General features: G+C 51.0%; 1 protein-coding gene across 1 annotated transcript in view; it reads left to right on the top strand.

Annotated features, from left to right (window-relative positions):
- The window catches only part of LOC106574937 (receptor tyrosine-protein kinase erbB-4), a 534,764-nt gene that overhangs the window by 497,000 nt on the left and 10,188 nt on the right, over positions 1–27,576 (top strand). The window contains exons 21-24 of the mRNA XM_082963634.1: positions 18,078–18,233; positions 19,627–19,702; positions 22,221–22,367; positions 25,836–25,933. Coding sequence (XP_082819760.1) covers positions 18,078–18,233; positions 19,627–19,702; positions 22,221–22,367; positions 25,836–25,933 — 477 coding nt within the window. The remainder of the gene's footprint in view (positions 1–18,077; positions 18,234–19,626; positions 19,703–22,220; positions 22,368–25,835; positions 25,934–27,576) is intronic.

The following is a 27,576-nucleotide window of genomic DNA, read 5'->3' as shown; positions in this document are numbered from 1 at the left end:
ACGTTCTAAATCAGATAGGGGACGGGCTGTACCAACATGAGTCTGAATACCGTACCTACGTTCTAAATCAGATAGGGGACGGGCTGTACCAACATGAGTCTGAATACCGTACCTACGTTCTAAATCAGATAGGGGACGGGCTGTACCAACATGAGTCTGAATACCGTACCTACGTTCTAAATCAGATAGGGGACGGGCTGTACCAACATGAGTCTGAATACCGTACCTACGTTCTAAATCAGATAGGGGACGGGCTGTACCAACATGAGTCTGAATACCGTACCTACGTTCTAAATCAGATAGGGGACGGGCTGTACCAACATGAGTCTGAATACCCGTACCTACGTTCTAAATTAGATAGGGGACGGGCTGTACCAACATGAGTCTGAATACCGTACCTACGTTCTAAATCAGATAGGGGACGGGCTGTACCAACATGAGTCTGAATACCGTACCTACGTTCTAAATCAGATAGGGGACGGGCTGTACCAACATGAGTCAGGATACCCGTACCTACGTTCTAAATCAGATAGGGGACGGGCTGTACCAACATGAGTTTCACGGGTGTCGTAAGGATTTGACCAAAATGCAGCGGGAATATGTATACTCATCTTCTTTTTATTTTGAAGAAGGAAAACAACTAAATACGTATACAAAAATAACACGAAACAGTCCCGTCAGGTGCAACAAATACTTATCAAGGAACAACTACCCACAAAATCCCGCAGAAAAACACCCCTCTTAATTTGGACCTTCAATTAGAAGCAACTAGGAGCAGCTGCTTCCAATTGAAGGTCAACCCCATTAACTAAACATAGAACTAAACATACTAAATAAACATAGAAATATACAAACATAGAACATAGCCCAAAAAACCCCGAAACACTCTAAACAAACACACCCCTGCCACGTCCTGACCAAACTACAATAACAAATAACCCCTTTACTGGTCAGGACGTGACAATGAGTCTAAATACCCGTACCTACGTTCCAAATCAGATAGGGGACGGGCTGTACCAGCATGAGTCTTAATACCTATACCTACGTTCTAAATCAGATAGGGGACGGGCTGTACCAACATGAGTCGGAATACCTGTACCTACGTTCTAAATCAGATAGGGGACGGGCTGTACCAACATGAGTCTGAATACCTGTACCTACGCTCTAAATCAGATAGGGGACGGGCTGTACCAACATGAGTCTAAATACCTATACCTACGTTCTAAATCAGATAGGGGACGGGCTGTACCAGCATGAGTCTTAATACCTATACCTACGTTCTAAATCAGATAGGGGACGGGCTGTACCAACATGAGTCGGAATACCGTACCTACGTTCTAAATCAGATAGGGGACGGGCTGTACCAACATGAGTCTGAATACCCGTACCTACGTTCTAAATCAGATAGGGGACGGGCTGTACCAACATGAGTCTTAATACCTATACCTACGCTCTAAATCAGATAGGGGACGGGCTGTACCAACATGAGTCTAAATACCTATACCTACGTTCTAAATCAGATAGGGGACGGGCTGTACCAACATGAGTCTGAATACCTGTACCTACGTTCTAAATCAGATAGGGGACGGGCTGTACCAGCATGAGTCTTAATACCTATACCTACGCTCTAAATCAGATAGGGGACGGGCTGTACCAACATGAGTCTGAATACCTGTACCTACGTTCTAAATCAGATAGGGGACGGGCTGTACCAACATGAGTCGGAATGCCTGTACCTACGTTCTAAATCAGATAGGGGACGGGCTGTACCAACATGAGTCGGAATGCCCGTACCTACGTTCTAAATCAGATAGTGGACGGGCTGTACCAACATGAGTCTGAATACCGTACCTACGTTCTAAATCAGATAGGGGACGGGCTGTACCAACATGAGTCTGAATACCGTACCTACGTTCTAAATCAGATAGGGGACGGGCTGTACCAACATGAGTCTGAATACCTATACCTACGTTCTAAATCAGATAGGTGACGGGCTGTACCAACATGAGTCTGAATAACGTACCTACGCTCTAAATCAGATAGGGGACGGGCTGTACCAACATGAGTCTGAATAACGTACCTACGTTCAAAATCAGATAGGGGACGGGCTGTACCAACATGAGTCTGAATAACGTACCTACGTTCAAAATCAGATAGGGGACGGGCTGTACCAACATGAGTCTTAATACCTATACCTACGCTCTAAATCAGATAGGGGACGGGCTGTACCAGCATGAGTCTGAATACCTATACCTACGTTCTAAATCAGATAGGGGACGGGCTGTACCAACATGAGTCTTAATACCTATACCTACGCTCTAAATCAGATAGGGGACGGGCTGTACCAACATGAGTCTGAATAACGTACCTACGTTCTAAATCAGATAGGGGACGGGCTGTATCAACATGAGTCTGAATACCGTACCTACGTTCTAAATCAGATAGGGGACGGGCTGTACCAACATGAGTCTTAATACCTATACCTACGTTCTAAATCAGATAGGGGACGGGCTGTACCAACATGAGTCTAAATACCTATACCTACGTTCTAAATCAGATAGGGGACGGGCTGTACCAACATGAGTCGGAATACCCGTACCTACGTTCTAAATCAGATAGGGGACGGGCTGTACCAACATGAGTCTTAATACCCGTACCTACGTTCTAAATCAGATAGGGGACGGGCTGTACCAACATGAGTCTGAATACCGTACCTACGTTCTAAATTAGATAGGGGACGGGCTGTACCAACATGAGTCTGAATAACGTACCTACGTTCTAAATCAGATAGGGGACGGGCTGTACCAACATGAGTCTGAATACCTATACCTACGCTCTAAATCAGATAGGGGACGGGCTGTACCAACATGAGTCTGAATACCCGTACCTACGTTCTAAATCAGATAGGGGACGGGCTGTACCAACATGAGTCTGAATACCTATACCTACGCTCTAAATCAGATAGGGGACGGGCTGTACCAACATGAATAAATGATTGGTTGGGGGAGTATGTTGTATGGGGGAGTATGTTGGTAAGAGCATACATTTTTACTAAGCAGTACATTCTAAATAGTAGGTAATATGATTATTACAAGGTATGCAGTACATTCTAAATAGTAGGTAATGTGATTATGACACGGTATGCAGTTTATTCTAAATAGTCGGTCATATGATTATTACACGGTATGCAGTACATTCTAAATAGTACGTAATATGATTATTACACGTTATGCAGTACATTCTATATAGTAGGTTATATGATTATTATACAGTATGCAGTACATTCTAAAGAGTAGGTCATATGATTATTACACGGTATGCAGGTCATTCTAAATAGTAGGTCATATGATGATTACACAGTATGCAGTACATTCTAAAAAGTAGGTAATATGATTATTACACAGTATGCAGTACATTCTATATGGTAGGTCTGGGCGATGTGTGGGCGGTGTTTGGGTGGTGTGGGCGGTATGTGGATTGGGCGGTGTGTGGACTGGGCTGTGTGTGAACTGGGCGGTGTGGATTGGGCGGTGTGTGGACTGGGCGGTGTGTGGACTGGGCAGTGTGTGGACTGGGCAGTGTGTGGACTGGGCAGTGTGTGGACTGGGCAGTGTGTGGACTGGGCGGTGTGTGTGTGAAGGCAATTTCATACCCCTCCTGTCCCAGTCTGACAGGGTCACTCTCCCTAACACATCTCCTGTCCCAGTCTGCCAGGGTCACTCTCCCTAACACACCTCCTGTCCCAGTCTGTCAGGGGAACTCTCTCTAACACACCTCCTGTCCCAGTCTGTCAGGGTCACTCTCCCTAACACACCTCCTGTCCCAGTCTTTCATGGTCACTCTCCCTAACACACCTCCTGTCCCAGTCTGCAGGGTCACTCTCCCTAACACACCTCCTGTCCCAGTCTGTCAGGGTCACTCTCCCTAACACACCTCCTGTCCCAGTCTGTCAGGGTCACTCTCCCTAACACACCTCCTGTCCCAGTCTGTCAGGGTCACTCTCCCTAACACACCTCCTGTTCCAGTCTGTCAGGGTCACTCTCCCTAACACACCTCCTGTCCCAGTCTTTCAGGGTCACTCTCCCTAACACACCTCCTGTCCCAGTCTGTCAGGGTCACTCTCCCTAACACACCTCCTGTCCCAGTCTGTCAGGGTCACTCTCCCTAACACAACTCCTGTCCCAGTCTGTCAGGGTCACTCTCCCTAACACACCTCCTGTCCCAGTCTGTCAGGGTCACTCTCCCTAACACACCTCCTGTCCCAGTCTGTCAGGGTCACTCTCCCTAACACACCTCCTGTCCCAGTCTGTCAGGGTCACTCTCCCTAACACACCTCCTGTCCCAGTCTGTCAGGGTCACTCTCCCTAACACACCTCCTGTCCCAGTCTGTCAGGGTCACTCTCCCTAACACACCTCCTGTCCCAGTCTGTCAGGGTCACTCTCCCTAACACACCTCCTGTCCCAGTCTGTCAGGGTCACTCTCCCTAACACACCTCCTGTCCCAGTCTCTCAGGGTCACTCTCCCTAACACACCTCCTGTCCCAGTCTGTCAGGGTCACTCTCCCTAACACACCTGCTGTCCCAGTCTGTCAGGGTCACTCTCCCTAACACACCTCCTGTCCCAGTCTGTCAGGGTCACTCTCCCTAACACACCTCCTGTCCCAGTCTGTCAGGGTCACTCTCCCTAACACACCTCCTGTCCCAGTCTGTCAGGGTCACTCTCCCTAACACACCTCCTGTCCCAGTCTGTCAGGGTCACTCTCCCTAACACACCTCCTGTCCCAGTCTGTCAGGGTCACTCTCCCTAACACCCGTCCTGTCCCAGGCTGCAGGGTCACTCTCCCTAACACATCTCCTGTCCCAGTCTGTCAGGGTCACTCTCCCTAATACACCTCCTGTCCCAGTCTGTCAGGGTCACTCTCCCTAACACACTTCCTGTCCCAGTCTGTCAGGGTCACTCTCCCTAACACCTCCTGTCCCAGTCTGTCAGGGTCACTCTCCCTAACACACCTCCTGTCCCAGTCTGTCAGGGTCACTCTCCCTAACACACCTCCTGTCCCAGTCTGTCAGGGTCACTCTCCCTAACACACCTCCTGTCCCAGTCTGTCAGGGTCACTCTCCCTAACACACCTCCTGTCCCAGTCTGTCAGGGTCACTCTCCCTAACACACCTCCTGTCCCAGTCTGTCAGGGTCACTCTCCCTAACACACCTCCTGTCCCAGTCTGTCAGGGTCACTCTCCCTAACACACCTCCTGTCCCAGTCTGTCAGGGTCACTCTCCCTAACACACCTGCTGTCCCAGTCTGTCAGGGTCACTCTCCCTAACACACCTCCTGTCCCAGTCTGTCAGGGTCACTCTCCCTAACACACCTCCTGTCCCAGTCTGTCAGGGTCACTCTCCCTAACACACCTCCTGTCCCAGTCTGTCAGGGTCACTCTCCCTAACACACCTCCTGTCCCAGTCTTTCAGGGTCACTCTCCCTAACACACCTCCTGTCCCAGTCTGTCAGGGTCACTCTCCCTAACACACGTCCTGTCCCAGTCTGTCAGGGTCACTCTCCCTAACAGACCTCCTGTCCCAGTCTGTCAGGGTCACTCTCCCTAACACAACTCCTGTCCCAGTCTTTCAGGGTCACTCTCCCTAACACACCTCCTGTCCCAGTCTGTCAGGGTCACTCTCCCTAACACAGCTCCTGTCCCAGTCTGTCAGGGTCACTCTCCCTAACACACCTCCTGTCCCAGTCTGTCAGGGTCACTCTCCCTAACACACCTCCTGTCCCAGTCTGTCAGGGTCACTCTCCCTAACACACCTCCTGTCCCAGTCTGTCAGGGTCACTCTCCCTAACACACCTCCTGTCCCAGTCTGTCAGGGTCACTCTCCCTAACACACGTCCTGTCCCAGTCTGTCAGGGTCACTCTCCCTAACACACCTCCTGTCCCAGTCTGTCAGGGTCACTCTCCCTAACACACCTCCTGTCCCAGTCTGTCAGGGTCACTCTCCCTAACACACCTCCTGTCCCAGTCTGTCAGGGTCACTCTCCCTAACACACCTCCTGTCCCAGTCTGTCAGGGTCACTCTCCCTAACACACACCTCCTGTCCCAGTCTGTCAGGGTCACTCTCCCTAACACACCTCCTGTCCCAGTCTGTCAGGGTCACTCTCCCTAACACCCGTCCTGTCCCAGTCTGCAGGGTCACTCTCCCTAACACATCTCCTGTCCCAGTCTGTCAGGGTCACTCTCCCTAATACACCTCCTGTCCCAGTCTGTCAGGGTCACTCTCCCTAACACACTTCCTGTCCCAGTCTGTCAGGGTCACTCTCCCTAACACCTCCTGTCCCAGTCTGTCAGGGTCACTCTCCCTAATACACCTCCTGTCCCAGTCTGTCAGGGTCACTCTCCCTAACACACTTCCTGTCCCAGTCTGTCAGGGTCACTCTCCCTAACACCTCCTGTCCCAGTCTGTCAGGGTCACTCTCCCTAACACACCTCATGTCCCAGTCTGTCAGGGTCACTCTCCCTAACACACCTCCTGTCCCAGTCTGTCAGGGTAACTCTCCCTAACACACCTCCTGTCCCAGTCTGTCAGGGTCACTCTCCCTAACACACCTCCTGTCCCAGTCTGTCAGGGTCACTCTCCCTAACACACCTCCTGTCCCAGTCTGTCAGGGTCACTCTCCCTAACACACCTCCTGTCCCAGTCTGTCAGGGTCACTCTCCCTAACACACCTCCTGTCCCAGTCTGTCAGGGTCACTCTCCCTAACAGACCTCCTGTCCCAGTCTGTCAGGGTCACTCTCCCTAACACAACTCCTGTCCCAGTCTTTCAGGGTCACTCTCCCTAACACACCTCCTGTCCCAGTCTGTCAGGGTCACTCTCCCTAACACAGCTCCTGTCCCAGTCTGTCAGGGTCACTCTCCCTAACACACCTCCTGTCCCAGTCTGTCAGGGTCACTCTCCCTAACACACCTCCTGTCCCAGTCTGTCAGGGTCACTCTCCCTAACACACCTCCTGTCCCAGTCTGTCAGGGTCACTCTCCCTAACACACCTCCTGTCCCAGTCTGTCAGGGTCACTCTCCCTAACACACCTCCTGTCCCAGTCTGTCAGGGTCACTCTCCCTAACACACCTCCTGTCCCAGTCTCTCAGGGTCACTCTCCCTAACACACCTCCTGTCCCAGTCTGTCAGGGTCACTCTCCCTAACACACCTGCTGTCCCAGTCTGTCAGGGTCACTCTCCCTAACACACCTCCTGTCCCAGTCTGTCAAGGTCACTCTCCCTAACACACCTCCTGTCCCAGTCTGTCAGGGTCACTCTCCCTAACACACCTCCTGTCCCAGTCTGTCAGGGTCACTCTCCCTAACACACCTCCTGTCCCAGTCTGTCAGGGTCACTCTCCCTAACACACCTCCTGTCCCAGTCTGTCAGGGTCACTCTCCCTAACACACCTCCTGTCCCAGTCTGTCAGGGTCACTCTCCCTAACACACCTCCTGTCCCAGTCTGTCAGGGTCACTCTCCCTAACACACCTCCTGTCCCAGTCTGTCAGGGTCACTCTCCCTAACACACCTCCTGTCCCAGTCTGTCAGGGTCACTCTCCCTAACACACCTCCTGTCCCAGTCTGTCAGGGTCACTCTCCCTAACACCCGTCCTGTCCCAGTCTGCAGGGTCACTCTCCCTAACACATCTCCTGTCCCAGTCTGTCAGGGTCACTCTCCCTAATACACCTCCTGTCCCAGTCTGTCAGGGTCACTCTCCCTAACACACTTCCTGTCCCAGTCTGTCAGGGTCACTCTCCCTAACACCTCCTGTCCCAGTCTGTCAGGGTCACTCTCCCTAACACACCTCATGTCCCAGTCTGTCAGGGTCACTCTCCCTAACACACCTCCTGTCCCAGTCTGTCAGGGTCACTCTCCCTAACACACCTCCTGTCCCAGTCTGTCAGGGTCACTCTCCCTAACACACCTCCTGTCCCAGTCTGTCAGGGTCACTCTCCCTAACACACCTCCTGTCCCAGTCTGTCAAGGTCACTCTCCCTAACACACCTCCTGTCCCAGTCTGTCAGGGTCACTCTCCCTAACACACCTCCTGTCCCAGTCTGTCAGGGTCACTCTCCCTAACACACCTCCTGTCCCAGTCTGTCAGGGTCACTCTCCCTAACACACCTCCTGTCCCAGTCTGTCAGGGTCACTCTCCCTAACACACCTCCTGTCCCAGTCTGTCAGGGTCACTCTCCCTAACACCCGTCCTGTCCCAGTCTGCAGGGTCACTCTCCCTAACACATCTCCTGTCCCAGTCTGTCAGGGTCACTCTCCCTAATACACCTCCTGTCCCAGTCTGTCAGGGTCACTCTCCCTAACGCACTTCCTGTCCCAGTCTGTCAGGGTCACTCTCCCTAACACCTCCTGTCCCAGTCTGTCAGGGTCACTCTCCCTAACACACCTCCTGTCCCAGTCTGTCAGGGTCACTCTCCCTAACACACCTCCTGTCCCAGTCTGTCAGGGTCACTCTCCCTAACACACCTCCTGTCCCAGTCTGTCAAGGTCACTCTCCCTAACACACCTCCTGTCCCAGTCTGTCAGGGTCACTCTCCCTAACACACCTCCTGTCCCAGTCTGTCAGGGTCACTCTCCCTAACACACCTCCTGTCCCAGTCTGTCAGGGTCACTCTCCCTAACACACCTCCTGTCCCAGTCTGTCAGGGTCACTCTCCCTAACACACCTCCTGTCCCAGTCTGTCAGGGTCACTCTCCCTAACACACCTCCTGTCCCAGTCTGTCAGGGTCACTCTCCCTAACACACCTCCTGTCCCAGTCTGTCAGGGTCACTCTCCCTAACACACCTCCTGTCCCAGTCTGTCAGGGTCACTCTCCCTAACACACCTCCTGTCCCAGTCTGCAGGGTCACTCTCCCTAACACACCTCCTGTCCCAGTCTGTCAGGGTCACTCTCCCTAACACACCTCCTGTCCCAGTCTGTCAGGGTCACTCTCCTTAACACATCTCCTGTCCCAGTCTGTCAGGGTCACTCTCCCTAACACAACTCCTGTCCCAGTCTGTCAGGGTCACTCTCCCTAACACACCTCCTGTCCCAGTCTGTCAGGGTCACTCTCCCTAACACCCGTCCTGTCCCAGTCTGCAGGGTCACTCTCCCTAACACATCTCCTGTCCCAGTCTGTCAGGGTCACTCTCCCTAATACACCTCCTGTCCCAGTCTGTCAGGGTCACTCTCCCTAACACACTTCCTGTCCCAGTCTGTCAGGGTCACTCTCCCTAACACCTCCTGTCCCAGTCTGTCAGGGTCACTCTCCCTAACACACCTCCTGTCCCAGTCTGTCAGGGTCACTCTCCCTAACACACCTCCTGTCCCAGTCTGTCAGGGTCACTCTCCCTAACACACCTCCTGTCCCAGTCTGTCAGGGTCACTCTCCCTAACACACCTCCTGTCCCAGTCTGTCAGGGTCACTCTCCCTAACACACCTCCTGTCCCAGTCTGTCAGGGTCACTCTCCCTAACACACCTCCTGTCCCAGTCTGTCAGGGTCACTCTCCCTAACACACCTCCTGTCCCAGTCTGTCAGGGTCACTCTCCCTAACACACCTCCTGTCCCAGTCTGTCAGGGTCACTCTCCCTAACACACCTCCTGTCCCAGTCTGTCAGGGTCACTCTCCCTAACACACCTGCTGTCCCAGTCTGTCAGGGTCACTCTCCCTAACACACCTCCTGTCCCAGTCTGTCAGGGTCACTCTCCCTAACACACCTCCTGTCCCAGTCTGTCAGGGTCACTCTCCCTAACACACCTCCTGTCCCAGTCTGTCAGGGTCACTCTCCCTAACACACCTCCTGTCCCAGTCTGTCAGGGTCACTCTCCCTAACACATCTCCTGTCCCAGTCTGTCAGGGTCACTCTCCCTAACACACCTCCTGTCCCAGTCTGTCAGGGTCACTCTCCCTAACACACCTCCTGTCCCAGTCTGTCAGGGTCACTCTCCCTAACACACCTCCTGTCCCAGTCTGTCAGGGTCACTCTCCCTAACACCCGTCCTGTCCCAGTCTGCAGGGTCACTCTCCCTAACACATCTCCTGTCCCAGTCTGTCAGGGTCACTCTCCCTAATACACCTCCTGTCCCAGTCTGTCAGGGTCACTCTCCCTAACACACTTCCTGTCCCAGTCTGTCAGGGTCACTCTCCCTAACACCTCCTGTCCCAGTCTGTCAGGGTCACTCTCCCTAACACACCTCATGTCCCAGTCTGTCAGGGTCACTCTCCCTAACACACCTCCTGTCCCAGTCTGTCAGGGTCACTCTCCCTAACACACCTCCTGTCCCAGTCTGTCAGGGTCACTCTCCCTAACACACCTCCTGTCCCAGTCTGTCAGGGTCACTCTCCCTAACACACCTCCTGTCCCAGTCTGTCAAGGTCACTCTCCCTAACACATCTCCTGTCCCAGTCTGTCAGGGTCACTCTCCCTAACACACCTCCTGTCCCAGTCTGTCAGGGTCACTCTCCCTAACACACCTCCTGTCCCAGTCTGTCAGGGTCACTCTCCCTAACACACCTCCTGTCCCAGTCTGTCAGGGTCACTCTCCCTAACACACCTCCTGTCCCAGTCTGTCAGGGTCACTCTCCCTAACACCCGTCCTGTCCCAGTCTGCAGGGTCACTCTCCCTAACACATCTCCTGTCCCAGTCTGTCAGGGTCACTCTCCCTAATACACCTCCTGTCCCAGTCTGTCAGGGTCACTCTCCCTAACACACTTCCTGTCCCAGTCTGTCAGGGTCACTCTCCCTAACACCTCCTGTCCCAGTCTGTCAGGGTCACTCTCCCTAACACACCTCCTGTCCCAGTCTGTCAGGGTCACTCTCCCTAACACACCTCCTGTCCCAGTCTGTCAGGGTCACTCTCCCTAACACACCTCCTGTCCCAGTCTGTCAGGGTCACTCTCCCTAACACACCTCCTGTCCCAGTCTGTCAGGGTCACTCTCCCTAACACACCTCCTGTCCCAGTCTGTCAGGGTCACTCTCCCTAACACACCTCCTGTCCCAGTCTGTCAGGGTCACTCTCCCTAACACACCTCCTGTCCCAGTCTGTCAGGGTCACTCTCCCTAACACACCTCCTGTCCCAGTCTGTCAGGGTCACTCTCCCTAACACACCTCCTGTCCCAGTCTGTCAGGGTCACTCTCCCTAACACACCTGCTGTCCCAGTCTGTCAGGGTCACTCTCCCTAACACACCTCCTGTCCCAGTCTGTCAGGGTCACTCTCCCTAACACACCTCCTGTCCCAGTCTGTCAGGGTCACTCTCCCTAACACACCTCCTGTCCCAGTCTGTCAGGGTCACTCTCCCTAACACACCTCCTGTCCCAGTCTGCAGGGTCACTCTCCCTAACACACCTCCTGTCCCAGTCTGTCAGGGTCACTCTCCCTGACACACCTCCTGTCCCAGTCTGTCAGGGTCACTCTCCCTAACACACTTCCTGTCCCAGTCTGTCAGGGTCACTCTCCCTAACACCTCCTGTCCCAGTCTGTCAGGGTCACTCTCCCTAACACACCTCCTGTCCCAGTCTGTCAGGGTCACTCTCCCTAACACACCTCCTGTCCCAGTCTGCAGGGTCACTCTCCCTAACACACCTCCTGTCCCAGTCTGTCAGGGTCACTCTCCCTAACACACCTCCTGTCCCAGTCTGTCAGGGTCACTCTCCTCTAACACACCTCCTCCCTCCGTCCCAGTCTGTCAGGGTCACTCTCCCTAACACAACTCCTGTCCCAGTCTGTCAGGGTCACTCTCCCTAACACACCTCCTGTCCCAGTCTGTCAGGGTCACTCTCCCTAACACACCGTCCTGTCCCAGTCTGTCAGGGTCACTCTCCCTAACACACCTCCTGTCCCAGTCTGTCAGGGTCACTCTCCCTAACACACCTCCTGTCCCAGTCTGTCAGGGTCACTCTCCCTAACACACCTCCTGTCCCAGTCTGTCAGGGTCACTCTCCCTAACACACCTCCTGTCCCAGTCTGTCAGGGTCACTCTCCCTAACACACCTCCTGTCCCAGTCTGTCAGGGTCACTCTCCCTAACACACCTCCTGTCCCAGTCTGTCAGGGTCACTCTCCCTAACACACCTCCTGTCCCAGTCTGTCAGGGTCACTCTCCCTAACACACCTCCTGTCCCAGTCTGTCAGGGTCACTCTCCCTAACACACCTCCTGTCCCAGTCTGTCAGGGTCACTCTCCCTAACACACCTCCTGTCCCAGTCTGTCAGGGTCACTCTCCCTAACACACCTCCTGTCCCAGTCTGTCAGGGTCACTCTCCCTAACACACCTCCTGTCCCAGTCTGTCAGGGTCACTCTCCCTAACACACCTCCTGTCCCAGTCTGTCAGGGTCACTCTCCCTAACACACCTCCTGTCCCAGTCTGTCAGGGTCACTCTCCCTAACACACCTCCTGTCCCAGTCTGTCAGGGTCACTCTCCCTAACACACCTCCTGTCCCAGTCTGTCAGGGTCACTCTCCCTAACACACCTCCTGTCCCAGTCTGTCAGGGTCACTCTCCCTAACACACCTCCTGTCCCAGTCTGTCAGGGTCACTCTCCCTAACACACCTCCTGTCCCAGTCTGTCAGGGTCACTCTCCCTAACACACCTCCTGTCCCAGTCTGTCAGGGTCACTCTCCCTAACACACCTCCTGTCCCAGTCTGTCAGGGTCACTCTCCCTAACACACCTCCTGTCCCAGTCTGTCAGGGTCACTCTCCCTAACACACCTCCTGTCCCAGTCTGTCAGGGTCACTCTCCCTAACACACCTCCTGTCCCAGTCTGTCAGGGTCACTCTCCCTAACACACCTCCTGTCCCAGTCTGTCAGGGTCACTCTCCCTAACACACCTCCTGTCCCAGTCTGTCAGGGTCACTCTCCCTAACACACCTCCTGTCCCAGTCTGTCAGGGTCACTCTCCCTAACACACCTCCTGTCCCAGTCTGTCAGGGTCACTCTCCCTAACACACCTCCTGTCCCAGTCTGTCAGGGTCACTCTCCCTAACACACCTCCTGTCCCAGTCTGTCAGGGTCACTCTCCCTAACACACCTCCTGTCCCAGTCTGTCAGGGTCACTCTCCCTAACACACCTCCTGTCCCAGTCTGTCAGGGTCACTCTCCCTAACACACCTCCTGTCCCAGTCTGTCAGGGTCACTCTCCCTAACACACCTCCTGTCCCAGTCTGTCAGGGTCACTCTCCCTAACACACCTCCTGTCCCAGTCTGTCAGGGTCACTCTCCCTAACACACCTCCTGTCCCAGTCTGTCAGGGTCACTCTCCCTAACACACCTCCTGTCCCAGTCTGTCAGGGTCACTCTCCCTAACACACCTCCTGTCCCAGTCTGTCAGGGTCACTCTCCCTAACACACCTCCTGTCCCAGTCTGTCAGGGTCACTCTCCCTAACACACCTCCTGTCCCAGTCTGTCAGGGTCACTCTCCCTAACACACCTCCTGTCCCAGTCTGTCAGGGTCACTCTCCCTAACACACCTCCTGTCCCAGTCTGTCAGGGTCACTCTCCCTAACACACCTGCTGTCCCAGTCTGTCAGGGTCACTCTCCCTAACACACCTCCTGTCCCAGTCTGTCAGGGTCACTCTCCCTAACACACCTCCTGTCCCAGTCTGTCAGGGTCACTCTCCCTAACACACCTCCTGTCCCAGTCTGTCAGGGTCACTCTCCCTAACACACCTCCTGTCCCAGTCTGTCAGGGTCACTCTCCCTAACACAACTCCTGTCCCAGTCTGTCAGGGTCACTCTCCCTAACACACCTCCTGTCCCAGTCTGTCAGGGTCACTCTCCCTAACACACCTCCTGTCCCAGTCTGTCAGGGTCACTCTCCCTAACACACCTCCTGTCCCAGTCTGTCAGGGTCACTCTCCCTAACACACCTCCTGTCCCAGTCTGTCAGGGTCACTCTCCCTAACACACCTGCTGTCCCAGTCTGTCAGGGTCACTCTCCCTAACACACCTCCTGTCCCAGTCTGTCAGGGTCACTCTCCCTAACACACCTCCTGTCCCAGTCTGTCAGGGTCACTCTCCCTAACACACCTCCTGTCCCAGTCTGTCAGGGTCACTCTCCCTAACACACCTCCTGTCCCAGTCTGTCAGGGTCACTCTCCCTAACACACCTCCTGTCCCAGTCTGTCAGGGTCACTCTCCCTAACATAACTCCTGTCCCAGTCTGCAGGGTCACTCTCCCTAACACACCTCCTGTCCCAGTCTGTCAGGGTCACTCTCCCTAACACACCTCCTGTCCCAGTCTGTCAGGGTCACTCTCCTTAACACACCTCCTGTCCCAGTCTGTCAGGGTCACTCTCCCTAACACAACTCCTGTCCCAGTCTGTCAGGGTCACTCTCCCTAACACACCTCCTGTCCCAGTCTGCAGGGTCACTCTCCTTAACACACCTCCTGTCCCAGTCTGTCAGGGTCACTCTCCCTAACACACCTCCTGTCCCAGTCTGTCAGGGTCAGTCTCCCTAACACACCTCCTGTCCCAGTCTGTCAGGGTCACTCTCCCTAACACCTCCTGTCCCAGTCTGTCAGGGTCACTCTCCCTAACACAACTCCTGTCCCAGTCTGCAGGGTCACTCTCCCTAACACACCACCTGTCCCAGTCTGTCAGGGTCACTCTACCTAACACACCTCCTGTCCCAGTCTGTCAGGGTCACTCTCCCTAACACACCTCCTGTCCCAGTCTGTCAGGGTCACTCTCCCTAACACACCTCCTGTCCCAGTCTGCAGGGTCACTCTCCCTAACACACCTCCTGTCCCAGTCTGTCAGGGTCACTCTCCCTAACACAGCTCCTGTCCCAGTCTGTCAGGGTCACTCTCCCTAACACACCTCCTGTCCCAGTCTGACAGGGTCACTCTCCTTAACACACCTCCTGTCCCAGTCTGTCAGGGTCACTCTCCCTAACACAACTCCTGTCCCAGTCTGTCAGGGTCACTCTCCCTAACACACCTCCTGTCCCAGTCTGCAGGGTCACTCTCCCTAACACACCTCCTGTCCCAGTCTGCCAGGGTCACTCTCCCTAACACACCTCCTGTCCCAGTCTGTCAGGGTCACTCTCCCTAACACACCTCCTGTCTCAGTCTGCCAGGGTCACTCTCCCTAACACCTCTCCTGTCCCAGTCTGTCAGGGTCACTCTCCCTAACACACCTCCTGTCCCAGTCTGTCAGGGTCACTCTCCCTAACACACCTCCTGTCCCAGTCTGTCATGGTCACTCTCCCTAACACACCTCCTGTCCCAGTCTGTCAGGGTCAGTCTCCCTAACACACCTCCTGTCTCAGTCTGCCAGGGTCACTCTCCCTAACACCTCTCCTGTCCCAGTCTGTCAGGGTCACTCTCCCTAACACACCTCCTGTCCCAGTCTGTCAGGGTCACTCTCCGTAACACACCTCCTGTCCCAGTCTGTCATGGTCACTCTCCCTAACACACCTCCTGTCCCAGTCTGTCAGGGTCACTCTCCCTAACACACCTCCTGTCCCAGTCTGTCAGGGTCAGTCTCCCTAACACACCTCCTGTCCCAGTCTGTCAGGGTCACTCTCCCTAACACACCTCCTGTCCCAGTCTGTCAGGGTCACTCTCCCTAACACACCTCCTGTCCCAGTCTGTCAGGGTCACTCTCCCTAACACACCTCCTGTCCCAGTCTGTCAGGGTCAGTCTCCCTAACACACCTCCTGTCCCAGTCTGTCAGGGTCACTCTCCCTAACACACCTCCTGTCCCAGTCTGTCAGGGTCACTCTCCCTAACACACCTCCTGTCCCAGTCTGTCAGGGTCACTCTCCCTAACACACCTCCTGTCCCAGTCTGTCATGGTCACTCTCCCTAACACACCTCCTGTCCCAGTCTGTCAGGGTCACTCTCCCTAACACACCTCCTGTCTCAGTCTGCCAGGGTCACTCTCCCTAACACCCCTCCTGTCCCAGTCTGTCAGGGTCACTCTCCCTAACACACCTCCTGTCCCAGTCTGTCAGGGTCACTCTCCCTAACACACCTCCTGTCCCAGTCTGTCATGGTCACTCTCCCTAACACACCTCCTGTCCCAGTCTGCAGGGTCACTCTCCCTAACACACCTCCTGTCCCAGTCTGTCAGGGTCACTCTCCCTAACACACCTCCTGTCTTAGTCTGCCAGGGTCACTCTCCCTAACACCTCTCCTGTCCCAGTCTGTCAGGGTCACTCTCCCTAACACACCTCCTGTCCCAGTCTGTCAGGGTCACTCTCCCTAACACACCTCCTGTCCCAGTCTGTCATGGTCACTCTCCCTAACACACCTCCTGTCCCAGTCTGTCAGGGTCACTCTCCCTAACACACCTCCTGTCTCAGTCTGCCAGGGTCACTCTCCCTAACACCTCTCCTGTCCCAGTCTGTCAGGGTCACTCTCCCTAACACACCTCCTGTCCCAGTCTGTCAGGGTCACTCTCCGTAACACATCTCCTGTCCCAGTCTGTCATGGTCACTCTCCCTAACACACCTCCTGTCCCAGTCTGTCAGGGTCACTCTCCCTAACACACCTCCTGTCCCAGTCTGTCAGGGTCAGTCTCCCTAACACACCTCCTGTCCCAGTCTGTCAGGGTCACTCTCCCTAACACACCTCCTGTCCCAGTCTGTCAGGGTCACTCTCCCTAACACACCTCCTGTCCCAGTCTGTCATGGTCACTCTCCCTAACACACCTCCTGTCCCAGTCTGTCAGGGTCACTCTCCCTAACACACCTCCTGTCTCAGTCTGCCAGGGTCACTCTCCCTAACACCTCTCCTGTCCCAGTCTGTCAGGGTCACTCTCCCTAACACACCTCCTGTCCCAGTCTGTCAGGGTCACTCTCCCTAACACACCTCCTGTCCCAGTCTGTCATGGTCACTCTCCCTAACACCCTCCTGTCCCAGTCTGTCAGGGTCACTCTCCCTAACACACCTCCTGTCCCAGTCTGTCAGGCAGGGCAGGGCAGGGAGAACAGGGCAGGGAGAACAGGGCAGGGAGAACAGGGCAGGGCAGGGAGAACAGGGCAGGGCAGGGAGAACAGGGCAGGGCATGGCTGGGCAGGGCAGGGAGAACAGGGCAGGGCAGGGTAGGGAGAACAGGGCAGGGTAGGGTAGGGAGAACAGGGCAGGGAGAACAGGGCAGGGAGAACAGGGCAGGGAGAACAGGGCAGGGAGAACAGCGCAGGGCAGGGTAGGGCGAACAGGGCAGGGCAGGGTAGGGAGAACAGGGCAGGGTAGGGCGAACAGGGCAGGGCAGGGTAGGGAGAACAGGGCAGGGTAGGGCGAACAGGGCAGGGCAGGGCAGGGAGAACAGGGCAGGGCAGGGCAGGGCAGGGCGGGGCAGGAAGAACAGGGCTGGGCAGGGCAGGGCAGGGCAGGGCAGGGCAGGGCAGGGCAGGGCAGGGCAGGGCAGGGAGAACAGTACAGGGCAGGGCAGAACAGGGCTGGGAGAACAGTACAGAGCAGGGCAGGGCAGGGAGACCTGGGCAGGGCCGGCAGACCAGGGCAGGGAGAACAGTGCAGGGTAGGGAGAAGAGAGAATGATGGTGGTGATGATGGTGGTGGTGGTGTTGATGTTGATGATGATAATGATTGTGACGATAATGATTGTGATGATGATGATTGTGATGGAAATGGAAATACGTAATCAGAAAAATTGTGTATTTCTCTCTCCCTCCCTCTCTCGCTGTCAATCTCTCTATCTCTATTTGTCTCTCCCTCTCTCGCTCTCTCCCTCCATCTCTCACTGTCTATCTCTCTCTATATCCTCTATCCTATCTCTATCTCTCCTCTCCTCTCCCCCCTCTCTCTCTATTTGTCTCTCTCTCTCCCTCTCTGTCTTTCTATCTCCTCTTTCCTATCTCTCTCTCTCCTCCCCCCTCTCTCTCTACTCTCGCTTCTCTCTCCCTCCTCTCTCTCCCTCCTCTCTCTCTCCTCCCCCTCCTCTCTCTCCTCTCGCTATCTCTCGCCCTCTCTCTCTCCCTCTCTCTCTCCCTCCTCTCTCTTTCTCTCTCTCTCTCTCTCTCTCTCTCTCTCTCTCTCTCTCTCTCTGCCACCATCCCAGGGTATGATGTATCTGGAGGAGAGAAGGCTGGTCCACAGAGATCTGGCAGCACGTAATGTTCTGGTCAAGTCCCCCAATCACATCAAGATCACTGACTTTGGCCTGGCCAGACTGCTGGACGTCGACGAGAAAGAGTACAACGCAGATGGGGGCAAGGTGTGTGTGTGTGTGTGTGTGTGTGTGTGTGTGTGTGTGTGTGTGTGTGTGTGTGTGTGTGTGTGTGTGTGTGTGTGTGTGTGCATGTGTTGCGACGGTACCCAGAATCCATTGATTAATATAAACACCACAGTTTAAAAGTTTGGGGTCATTTAGAAATGTCCTTGTTTTTGAAAGACATCAAATTGATCAGATATACAGTGTAGGCATCGTTAATGTTGTAAATGACTATTGTAGCTGGAAATGGCAGATTTTTTATGGAATATCTACATAGGCATACAGAGGCCCATTATCAGCAACCATTTTTATTTTAATACATTTGCAAAAATGTCTATAAACCTGTTTTCACTTCGTCATGATGGGGTATTGTGATGTCATGATGGGGTATTTTGATGTCATGATGGGGTATTTTGATGTCATGATGGGGTATTGTGTGTAGATGGATGAGGAAGAACATTTTTTTATTAATTTAGAATAAGGCTGTAACGTCACAAAATGTGGAAAAAGTCAAGGGGTCTGAATACTTTTCCGAATGCACTGTATACCATTGAAAACAAGTGTGTTTCATTTTCCTCTTGGAGTTGCAGTAGAGAAGAGAGTGAGAGATGAAACCCAGTTAATATAGACAGGATATGTAATACCGGTCATGTTCTAGTAGGTAATAGATTTCCACGGTGTACCTACCTGCAGGGGGAAATTGGGTTCTCCAGTCCAGAAGAAAATCACATGATGTGGTACTGGTTGCTATGACGGCCAATGTTGACACGTTGTACATTCCACTGTAACAAGTGTTACACTGGCATATCCCTGTCCATTCCAGAAAATGCCTTGCAACATGCAGAAGTCAGTCTTGGATCCAAGATCATGCACATAATGAAAGCTGACCTTCATATTTTGAAGACTTGTTTCATTTCATTTCAATTCCTGCCATGGATATGAATGGAACGTAATGGAATGAGGCTACTCAATTGTTGACTAGGATTAGAACATAGATGGTATTAACTGTTAGAAGTCTTAAGGTCAGTTCTACCAGGAATATGAAAACAGAGAATCTATTGTTCTACATAGACCCATCACAACCTTTACATCTGATAAATGATGATGAATCAGAGAGTTTTAGGTCAGAGAGGAAACATTCACTAACACTTGTCTGTTCTCTCTTGACATTTGTGTCTTCAGTGCGCTAGAGTGAATAATCCTTCTCTTTCTCTCTCTGTCTCTCCACCTCTCCCTTTGTCTCTCTCTCTCTCTTTCTCTCTCTCTCCCTCTCTCGCTCTCTCTCTCTCTCTCATCCCCTTCTCGCTCTCTTACTCTTGTTCTCTCTCTCTCACTCTCACCCCCCTCCCCCCGCTCTTTCTCTCTCTCTCCCTTTCTCTCTCTCTCTACTCTCTAGATGCCCATTAAGTGGATGGCGTTGGAGTGTATTCACTACAGGAAGTTCACACACCAGAGTGATGTGTGGAGCTACGGTACGTGTGACATTACAAACAAACGATACTAGACGCATCATTAGCCAAAATGACCTGACTTCCTGTTTCTCCTTTTTCTCTCATTCTCTTTCCCTCTCGTTTTCTCTTTCTTTCTATCTTATTTGCTTTCTTCCTCTCTCTCTTTACCTATCTCTCTCTCCCTCATTTTCTGTCTTTTGTTTTCTCTCTCTCTTTCAATTCAATACAATTTCAATGTAAGGGCTTTATTGACATGGGAAACATATGTTAACGTTGCCAAAGCAAGTGAAATATACTGCTCAAAAAAATAAAGGGAACACTTAAACAACACAATGTAACTCCAAGTCAATCACACTTCTGTGAAATCAAACTGTCCACTTAGGAAGCAACACTGATTGACAATACATTTCACATGCTGTTGTGCAAATGTAATAGACAACAGGTGGAAATTATAGGCAATAAGCAAGACACCCCCAATAAAGGAGTGGTTCTGCAGGTGGAGACCACAGACCACTTCTCAGTTCCTATGCTTCCTGGCTGATGTTTTGGTCACTTTTGAATGCTGGCGGTGCTTTCACTCTAGTGGTAGCATGAGACGGAGTCTACAACCCACACAAGTGGCTCAGGTAGTGCAGCTCATCCAGGATGGCACATCAATGCGAGCTGTGGCAAGAAGGTTTGCTGTGTCTGTCAGTGTAGTGTCCAGAGCATGGAGGCACTACCAGGAGACAGGCCAGTACATCAGGAGACGTGGAGGAGGCCGTAGGAGGGCAACAACCCAGCAGCAGGACCGCTACCTCCGCCTTTGTGCAAGGAGGAGCAGGAGAAGCACTGCCAGAGCCCTGCAAAATGACCTCCAGCAGGCCACAAATGTGCATGTGTCTGCTCAAACGGTCAGAAACAGACTCCATGAGGGTGGTATGAAGGCCCGACGTCCACAGGTGGGGGTTGTGCTTACAGCCCAACACCGTGCAGGACGTTTGGCATTTGCCAGAGAACACCAAGATTGGCAAATTCGCCACTGGCGCCCTGTGCTCTTCACAGATGAAAGCAGGTTCACACTGAGGACGTGACAGACGTGACAGAGTCAGAAGACGCCGTGGAGAACGTTCTGCTACCTGCAACATCCTCCAGCATGACCGGTTTGGCGGTGGGTCAGTCATGGTGTGGCATTTCTTTGGGGGGCCGCACAGCCCTCCATGTGCTCGCCAGAGGTAGCCTGACTGCCATTAGGTACCGAGATGAGATCCTCAGACCCCTTGTGAGACCATATGCTGGTGCGGTTGGCCCTGGGTTCCTCCTAATGCAAGACAATGCTAGACCTCATGTGGCTGGAGTGTGTCAGCAGTTCCTGCAAGAGGAAGGCATTGATGCTATGGACTGGCCCGCCCGTTCCCCAGACCTGAATCCAAATGAGCACATCTGGGACATCATGTCTCGCTCCATCCACCAACGCCACGTTGCACCACATACTGTCCAGGAGTTGGCGGATGCTTTAGTCCAGGTCTGGGAGGAGATCCCTCGGGAGACCATCCGCCACCTCATCAGGAGCATGCCCAGGCGTTGTAGGGAGGTCATACAGGCACGTGGAGGCCACACACACTACTGAGCCTCATTTTGACTTGTTTTAAGGACATTACATCAAAGTTGGATCAGCCTGTAGTGTGGTTTTCCACTTTAATTTTGAGTGTGACTCCAAATCCAGACCTCCATGGGTTGATAAATTGGATTTCCATTGGGTTTTTTTGTGTGATTTTGTTGTCAGCACATTCAACTATGTAAAGAAAAAAGTATTTAATAAGATTATTTCTTTCATTCAGATCTAGAATGTGTTATTTTAGTGTTCCCTTTATTTTTTTGAGCAATGTAGATAATAAACAAACTGAAATAAACAATTAAAATGAACAGTAAACATTACACTCTCTCTCTCTCTCTCTCTCTCTCTCTCTCTCTCTCACACACACTTTCTCTCGCTCTCTCTCTCTCTCTCTCTCTCTCTCTCTCTCACTCTCACTTTCTCTCTCTTTCTCTCTTTCTCTCTTTCTTTCTCTCTCTCGCTCTCTCACTTTCTCTCTCTTTCTCTCTTTCTCTTCTCTCACACTTTCTCTCGCTCTCTCTCTCTCTCTCTCTCTCTCTCTCTCGCTCTCTCACTCTCTCACTTTCTCTCTCTTCCTCTCTCTCGCTCTCTCACTTTCTCTCTCTTTCTCTCTTTCTCTTCTCTCTCACTTTCTCTCTCTCTCTCTTTCTCAATCTCTCCCTCTCTCTCTCTCTCTCTCTCACTTCTCTCTCTCTCTCTCTCTCTCTCTCTCTCTCTCTCTCTCTCTCGCTCTCTCTCTCTCTCTCTCTCGCTCTCTCCCCTCTCTCTCTCTCCTCTCTCGTGTTCTCTCTTCCCCTCTCTCTCCCTTTCTCTCTCTCTCACTCTCTCTCTCTCTGTCTCTCTCTCTCGCTCTCTCCCTCTCTCCCTCTCTCTCTCTCTCTCTCTCTCTCTCCCCCTCTCTCTCTCCCTTCTCTCTCTCTCTCTCTCTCTCTCTCTCTCCAGGTGTGACTATCTGGGAGCTGATGACTTTCGGAGGAAAGCCGTATGACGGCATCCCCACGCGGGAGATCCCAGACATCCTGGAGAAGGGCGAGCGTCTAGCTCAGCCCCCCATCTGCACCATAGACGTCTATATGGTCATGGTTAAATGTACGTATGATACAGTTGAAGTCAGAAGTTTACATACACTTAGGTTGGAGTCATTAAAACTCATTTTTCAACCATTCCACAAATTTCTTGTTAACAAACTGTAGTTTTGGCAGGTCGGTTAGGACATCTACTTCTTGCATGACACAAGTAATTTTTCCAACAATTGTTTACAGACACATTATTTCACTTATAATTCACTGTATCACAAATCCAGTGTGTCAGAAGTTTACATACACTAAGTTGACTGTGCCTTTAAACAGCTTGGAAAATTCCAGAAAATTATGTCATGGTTTTAGAAGCTTCTGTTAGGCTAATTGACATAATGAGTCAATTGGAGGTGTACCTGTGGATGCATTTCAAGGCCTACCTTCAAACTCAGTGCCTCTTTGCGTGACATCATGGGAAAATCAAAAGAAATCAGCCAAGACCTCTGAATTTTTTTTTTAGACCTCCACAAGTCTGGTTCATCCTTGGGAGCAATTTCCAAATGCCTGAAGGTACCACGTTCATCTGTACAAACAATAGTACGCAAGTATAAACACCATGGGACCATGCAGCTGTCATACCGCTCAGGAAGGAGATGTGTTCTGTCTCCTAGAGTGCAAATCAATCCCAGAACAACAGCAAAGGACCTTGTGAAGATGCTGGAGGAAACAGGTACAAAAGTATCTATATCCAGAGTAAAACAAGTCTTATATCGACATAACCTGAAAGGCTGCTCAGCAAGGAAGAAGCCACTGCTCCAAAACCGCCATAAAAAAGCCAAACTACAGTTTGCAACTGCACATGGGGACAAAGATCGTACTTTTTGGAGAAGTAGTCTGGCTTTTTAATGGCGGTTTTGGAGCAGTAGCTTCTTCCTTGCTGAGTGGCGTTTCAGGTTATGTCATTATAGGACTCGTTTTACTGTGGATATAGATACTTTTGTACCTGTTTCCTCCAGCATCTTCACAAGGTCCTTTGCTGATGTTCTGGGATTGATTTGCACTTTTTGCACCAAAGTACGTTCATCTCTAGGAGACAGAACACGTCTCCTTCCTGAGCGGTATGACGGCTGCATGGTCCTATGGTGTTTATACTTGCGTACTATTGTTTGTACAGATGAACGTGGTATCTACAGGCGTTTGGAAATTGCTCCCAAGGATGAACCAGACTTGTGGAGGTCTACAATTTTTTTCTGAGGTCTTGGCTGATTTCTTTTGATTTTCCCATGATGTCAAGCAAAGAGGCACTGAGTTTGAAGGTAGGCCTTGAAATGCATCCACAGGTACACCTCCAATTGACTCAAATGATGTCAATTAGCCTATCAGAAGCTTCTAAAGCCATGACATAATTTTCTGGAATTTTCCAAGCTGTTTAAAGGCACAGTCAACTTAGTGTATGTAAACTTCTGACCCACTGGAATTGTGATACAGTAAATTATAAGTGAAATAATCTGTCTGTAAACAATTGTTGGAAAAATGACTTGTGTCATGCACAAAATAGATGTCCTAACCGACTTGCCAAAACTATAGTTTGTTAAGAAGAAATTTGTGGAGTGGTTGAAAAACGAGTTTTAATGACTCCAAACTAAGTGTATGTAAACTTCCGACTTCAACTGTGTATTATATATATATATATATATATATATATATATATATATATATATATATATATATATATATATATATGATTCAGCTTGTCTGGTCGACCGCCCGCCTGATATATATATAGGATACAGCTTGTCTGGTCGACCGCCCTTCTGCTCGCCCCATTGCACTCATAAAGACTGGCAGGAAGAGAAGGAGAGCGGGAAGGAGTGAGAAAGAGAGACAGAATATCCAGTGAATGTGACCTGTAGCAGTCATGCACACTGCACTGTGCTAACACACTCTAGATGCCCTGTGATGTTGAGTGACTTGGACACCCCAGAGATTTGTAATCCCCCCCGCTCTCACTCATCATACCCACAATGCAATGCAGCAACCCTCCCTGTTCCATCTGACAGCTCCTCGCCCTCTGCCCCACTCCTGTCATTTCATCCACATGAACAGAGAGAGAGAGTCTGTATATGTGTGTGTGTGTGTGTGTGTGTGTGTGTGTGTGTGTTCATACAAGCATTTCACTACAATAACATCTGCTAAAATATGTGTATGTGACCAATAACATTTCTTTAGATGTGTTTTAGTGAAACATGAACACGCACGTGCACCCACCAACCCACTCACACACACACATACTCTTGCACAAACACACACACACACACACACACACACACACACACACACACACACACACACACACACACACACACACACACACACACACACACACACACACACACACACACTAATGACAGATTTAAGAGGAGATAGAATTAGCTGGGAGGTCAATCCTAGGAGGGCTCCTCTCTCTTCTCTCAGCTGGCGAGGGAAAAAGCCTCCTCCGTCTTAACGGGAGCATTCATTCTAATTACATGTTGACTCTGAGCTGTTGTTTGTGATTTGATTCGCCATAACACCCACGCCTTCGTGGCTGGGGAAAAAATGCTAGAGATTAAATGAGGGTTGATTGCTTGCGTAATTGCCGCACATTTAGATAATGCGCCAGCGCCCGCGTGTTGGTTGGAGGGGGAAGGAAGGAAATGAGAGAACGAGGGAGAGAGGGAGAAAGAGAAAGAGAGAGAGGGGGAGAGGGAGAGGAGAGAGAAAGAAAGCAGGATAGAGAGAAATAGAGAGAGGGGGATAGGGAAAGAAAGAGAGAAAGAGAGAGAGAGGGGGAGAGGAGAGAGAAAGAAAGAGAGATAGAGAGAAAGAGAGAGAGGGGGGAGAGGGAGAGAGAAAGAGAGAGAAAGAAAGAGAGAGAGAGAGAAAGAGAGAGAGAGGGCGAGAGGGGGGAGCGCTAGCTAGACTTATTAGAGCTGATCTAAGATCAGTAGACGCTGTTACGTCTCTCTCTCTCTCTCTCTCTCTCTCTCTCTCTCTCTTTGTCTCTCTCTTTCTTTATCTCTCCCTCTCTCTTTGTCTCTCTTTGTCTCTCTCTCTTCCTCTCTCTCTCTGTCTCCCTCTCTATCTCTCTCTCTCTCTCTCTCTCCCTCTCTCTCTCTAACACTATCTACTGTACATTGTCTCAGGCCAGCCAATGACTGAATGGTATTTCATGTTATTCTAAGATTCAGGGTGATTCTGTTATTTGGTATCAGCAGTCACCATGGTGACCAGTGAACACTATTCCTCTGGGACTCAAATGTACACAACGTACTAAAAGCCTTTTAGTGGGCCTGAATGAGCAGTACACAGTATTAGAGATAGCAACAGGGCACCTTAGCATTCAGAGGACGTTGTTACTACACGTTGTTACTACCTGAGGTAGGGGTTCCATCCCCAGGCCTATCCCCTGTTTTTACTCCTGATCTGTATCCCTTTCTTTTTCCTTACTATCTAAATCAAACGTGTTCTTTTATAACAAGCTGTGTCTCCTTTCTTCCAGGCTGGATGATAGACGCAGACAGCAGGCCCAAGTTCAAGGAGCTGGCTGCAGAGTTGTGTAGGATGGCCCGGGATCCCCAGAGATACCTGGTCATCCAGGTACGGCTCAGCCCTGCTCTCTCTCTCTGTTTGATCTACTGGTGGATGAGACACAAGGCAGTACAGTCCACTCCTGAGAAATGCATGAAAACCCTGTTTAGGAGTATTGCAGTTCGCTGATCTTAAATATTTCCTTTTTACTCTGCATATCTGCGTACTCTGGTGTAATGCACATGTCCACAACAGACTCAAGCTATTGTAAAAAGCAGGATCATGTTGAGCAAGTAGACAGTTGAGGCATACTCTGCCTGAACTTGACCAATTCCAAATCAAATCAAAACAAATTGTATTTTTCACATCCGCTGAATACCTTACAGTGAAATGCTTACTTACAAGCCCTTAACTAACAATGCAGTTTTACGAAAAATAATTGTTAAGTGAAAATAGATAAGTAAAAAATATAATAAAAATTACAATTAATTAAAGAGCAGCAGTAAAATAACAAGAGCGAGGCTCTGTACAGGGGGTACAGAGTCAATGTGCGGGGGAACAGGTTAGTCGAGGTAATTGAGGTAGTATGTACATGTAGGTAGAGTTAAAGTGACTATGCATAGATAATAAACAGAGAGTAGCAGCAGCGGGGTGTGGGGGGGCGATGACAATGCAAATAGTCTGGGTAGCCATTTGATTAGCTGTTCAGGGGTAGAAGCTGGGATCGGGACCCTTTTTTTCAATGTTTGCCTAAAACGACATACCCAAATCTAACAGCCTGTAGCTCAGGACCTGAAGCAAGGATACACATATTCTTGATACCATTTGAAAGGAAACACTTTGAAGTGGAAATGTGAAATTATTGTAGGAGAATATAATCTGGGAAAATATAATAATGATTTTCTTTTACTTATTTATCCTCTTTGAAATGCAAGAGAAAGGCCATAATATAATATTGCAGTTTAGGCGCAATTTAGATTTTGGCCACTAGATGGCAGCAGTGTATGTGCAAAGTTTCAGACTGATCCAGTGACGCATTGCAATACATCAGAAAATGTTGTTTCAAGTCTGCCCAAATGTGCCGAATTGGTCAATTGATACATTTTCAAGTACATAACTATAGAGAACATACAAAAATGATATGGTAATACAGTTTACACACTCCCAGGAAAGTCATATATGATGGAAAATTAGCTTCCCTTTTATTTATTTTTATTGTTTGATTTCACCTTTCATCTTAACCAGGTAGGCCAGCTCAGAACAAGTTCTCATTTACACCTGCAACCTGGCCAAGATAAAGCAAAGCAGTGCGACACAAACAACAACACGGAGTTACACATGGAATAAACAAATGTACAGTCAATAACACAATAGAAAAAGCCTATACACAGTGTGTGCAAATGGCATGAGGAGGTAAGGCAATAAATAGGCCATAGTAGCAAAGTAATTACAATTTAGTAGATTAACACTGGAGTGATAGATGAGCAGATGATGATGTGCAAGTAGAAATAATGGTGTACAAAAGAGCAGAAAAGTAAATAAAAACAATATGGGGATGAGGTAGGTAGATTGGATGGGCTATTTACAGATGGGCTGTGTACAGCTGCAGTGATCAGTAAGCTGCTCAGATAGCTGCTGCTTAAAGTTAGTGAGAAAAGACACATCGAGATGGCCGGGCAGGGTGGGTGTGGGGCCAGATACAGCAGGCGTTC

This window comes from Salmo salar, chromosome 17 (genome assembly GCF_965601325.2).
Source record: "Salmo salar chromosome 17, fSalSal1, whole genome shotgun sequence".
Lineage (NCBI taxonomy): Eukaryota > Metazoa > Chordata > Actinopteri > Salmoniformes > Salmonidae > Salmo > Salmo salar.
Note: the sequence above shows the minus strand (reverse complement) of the source record. Positions and strands in the feature narration are given on the sequence as shown.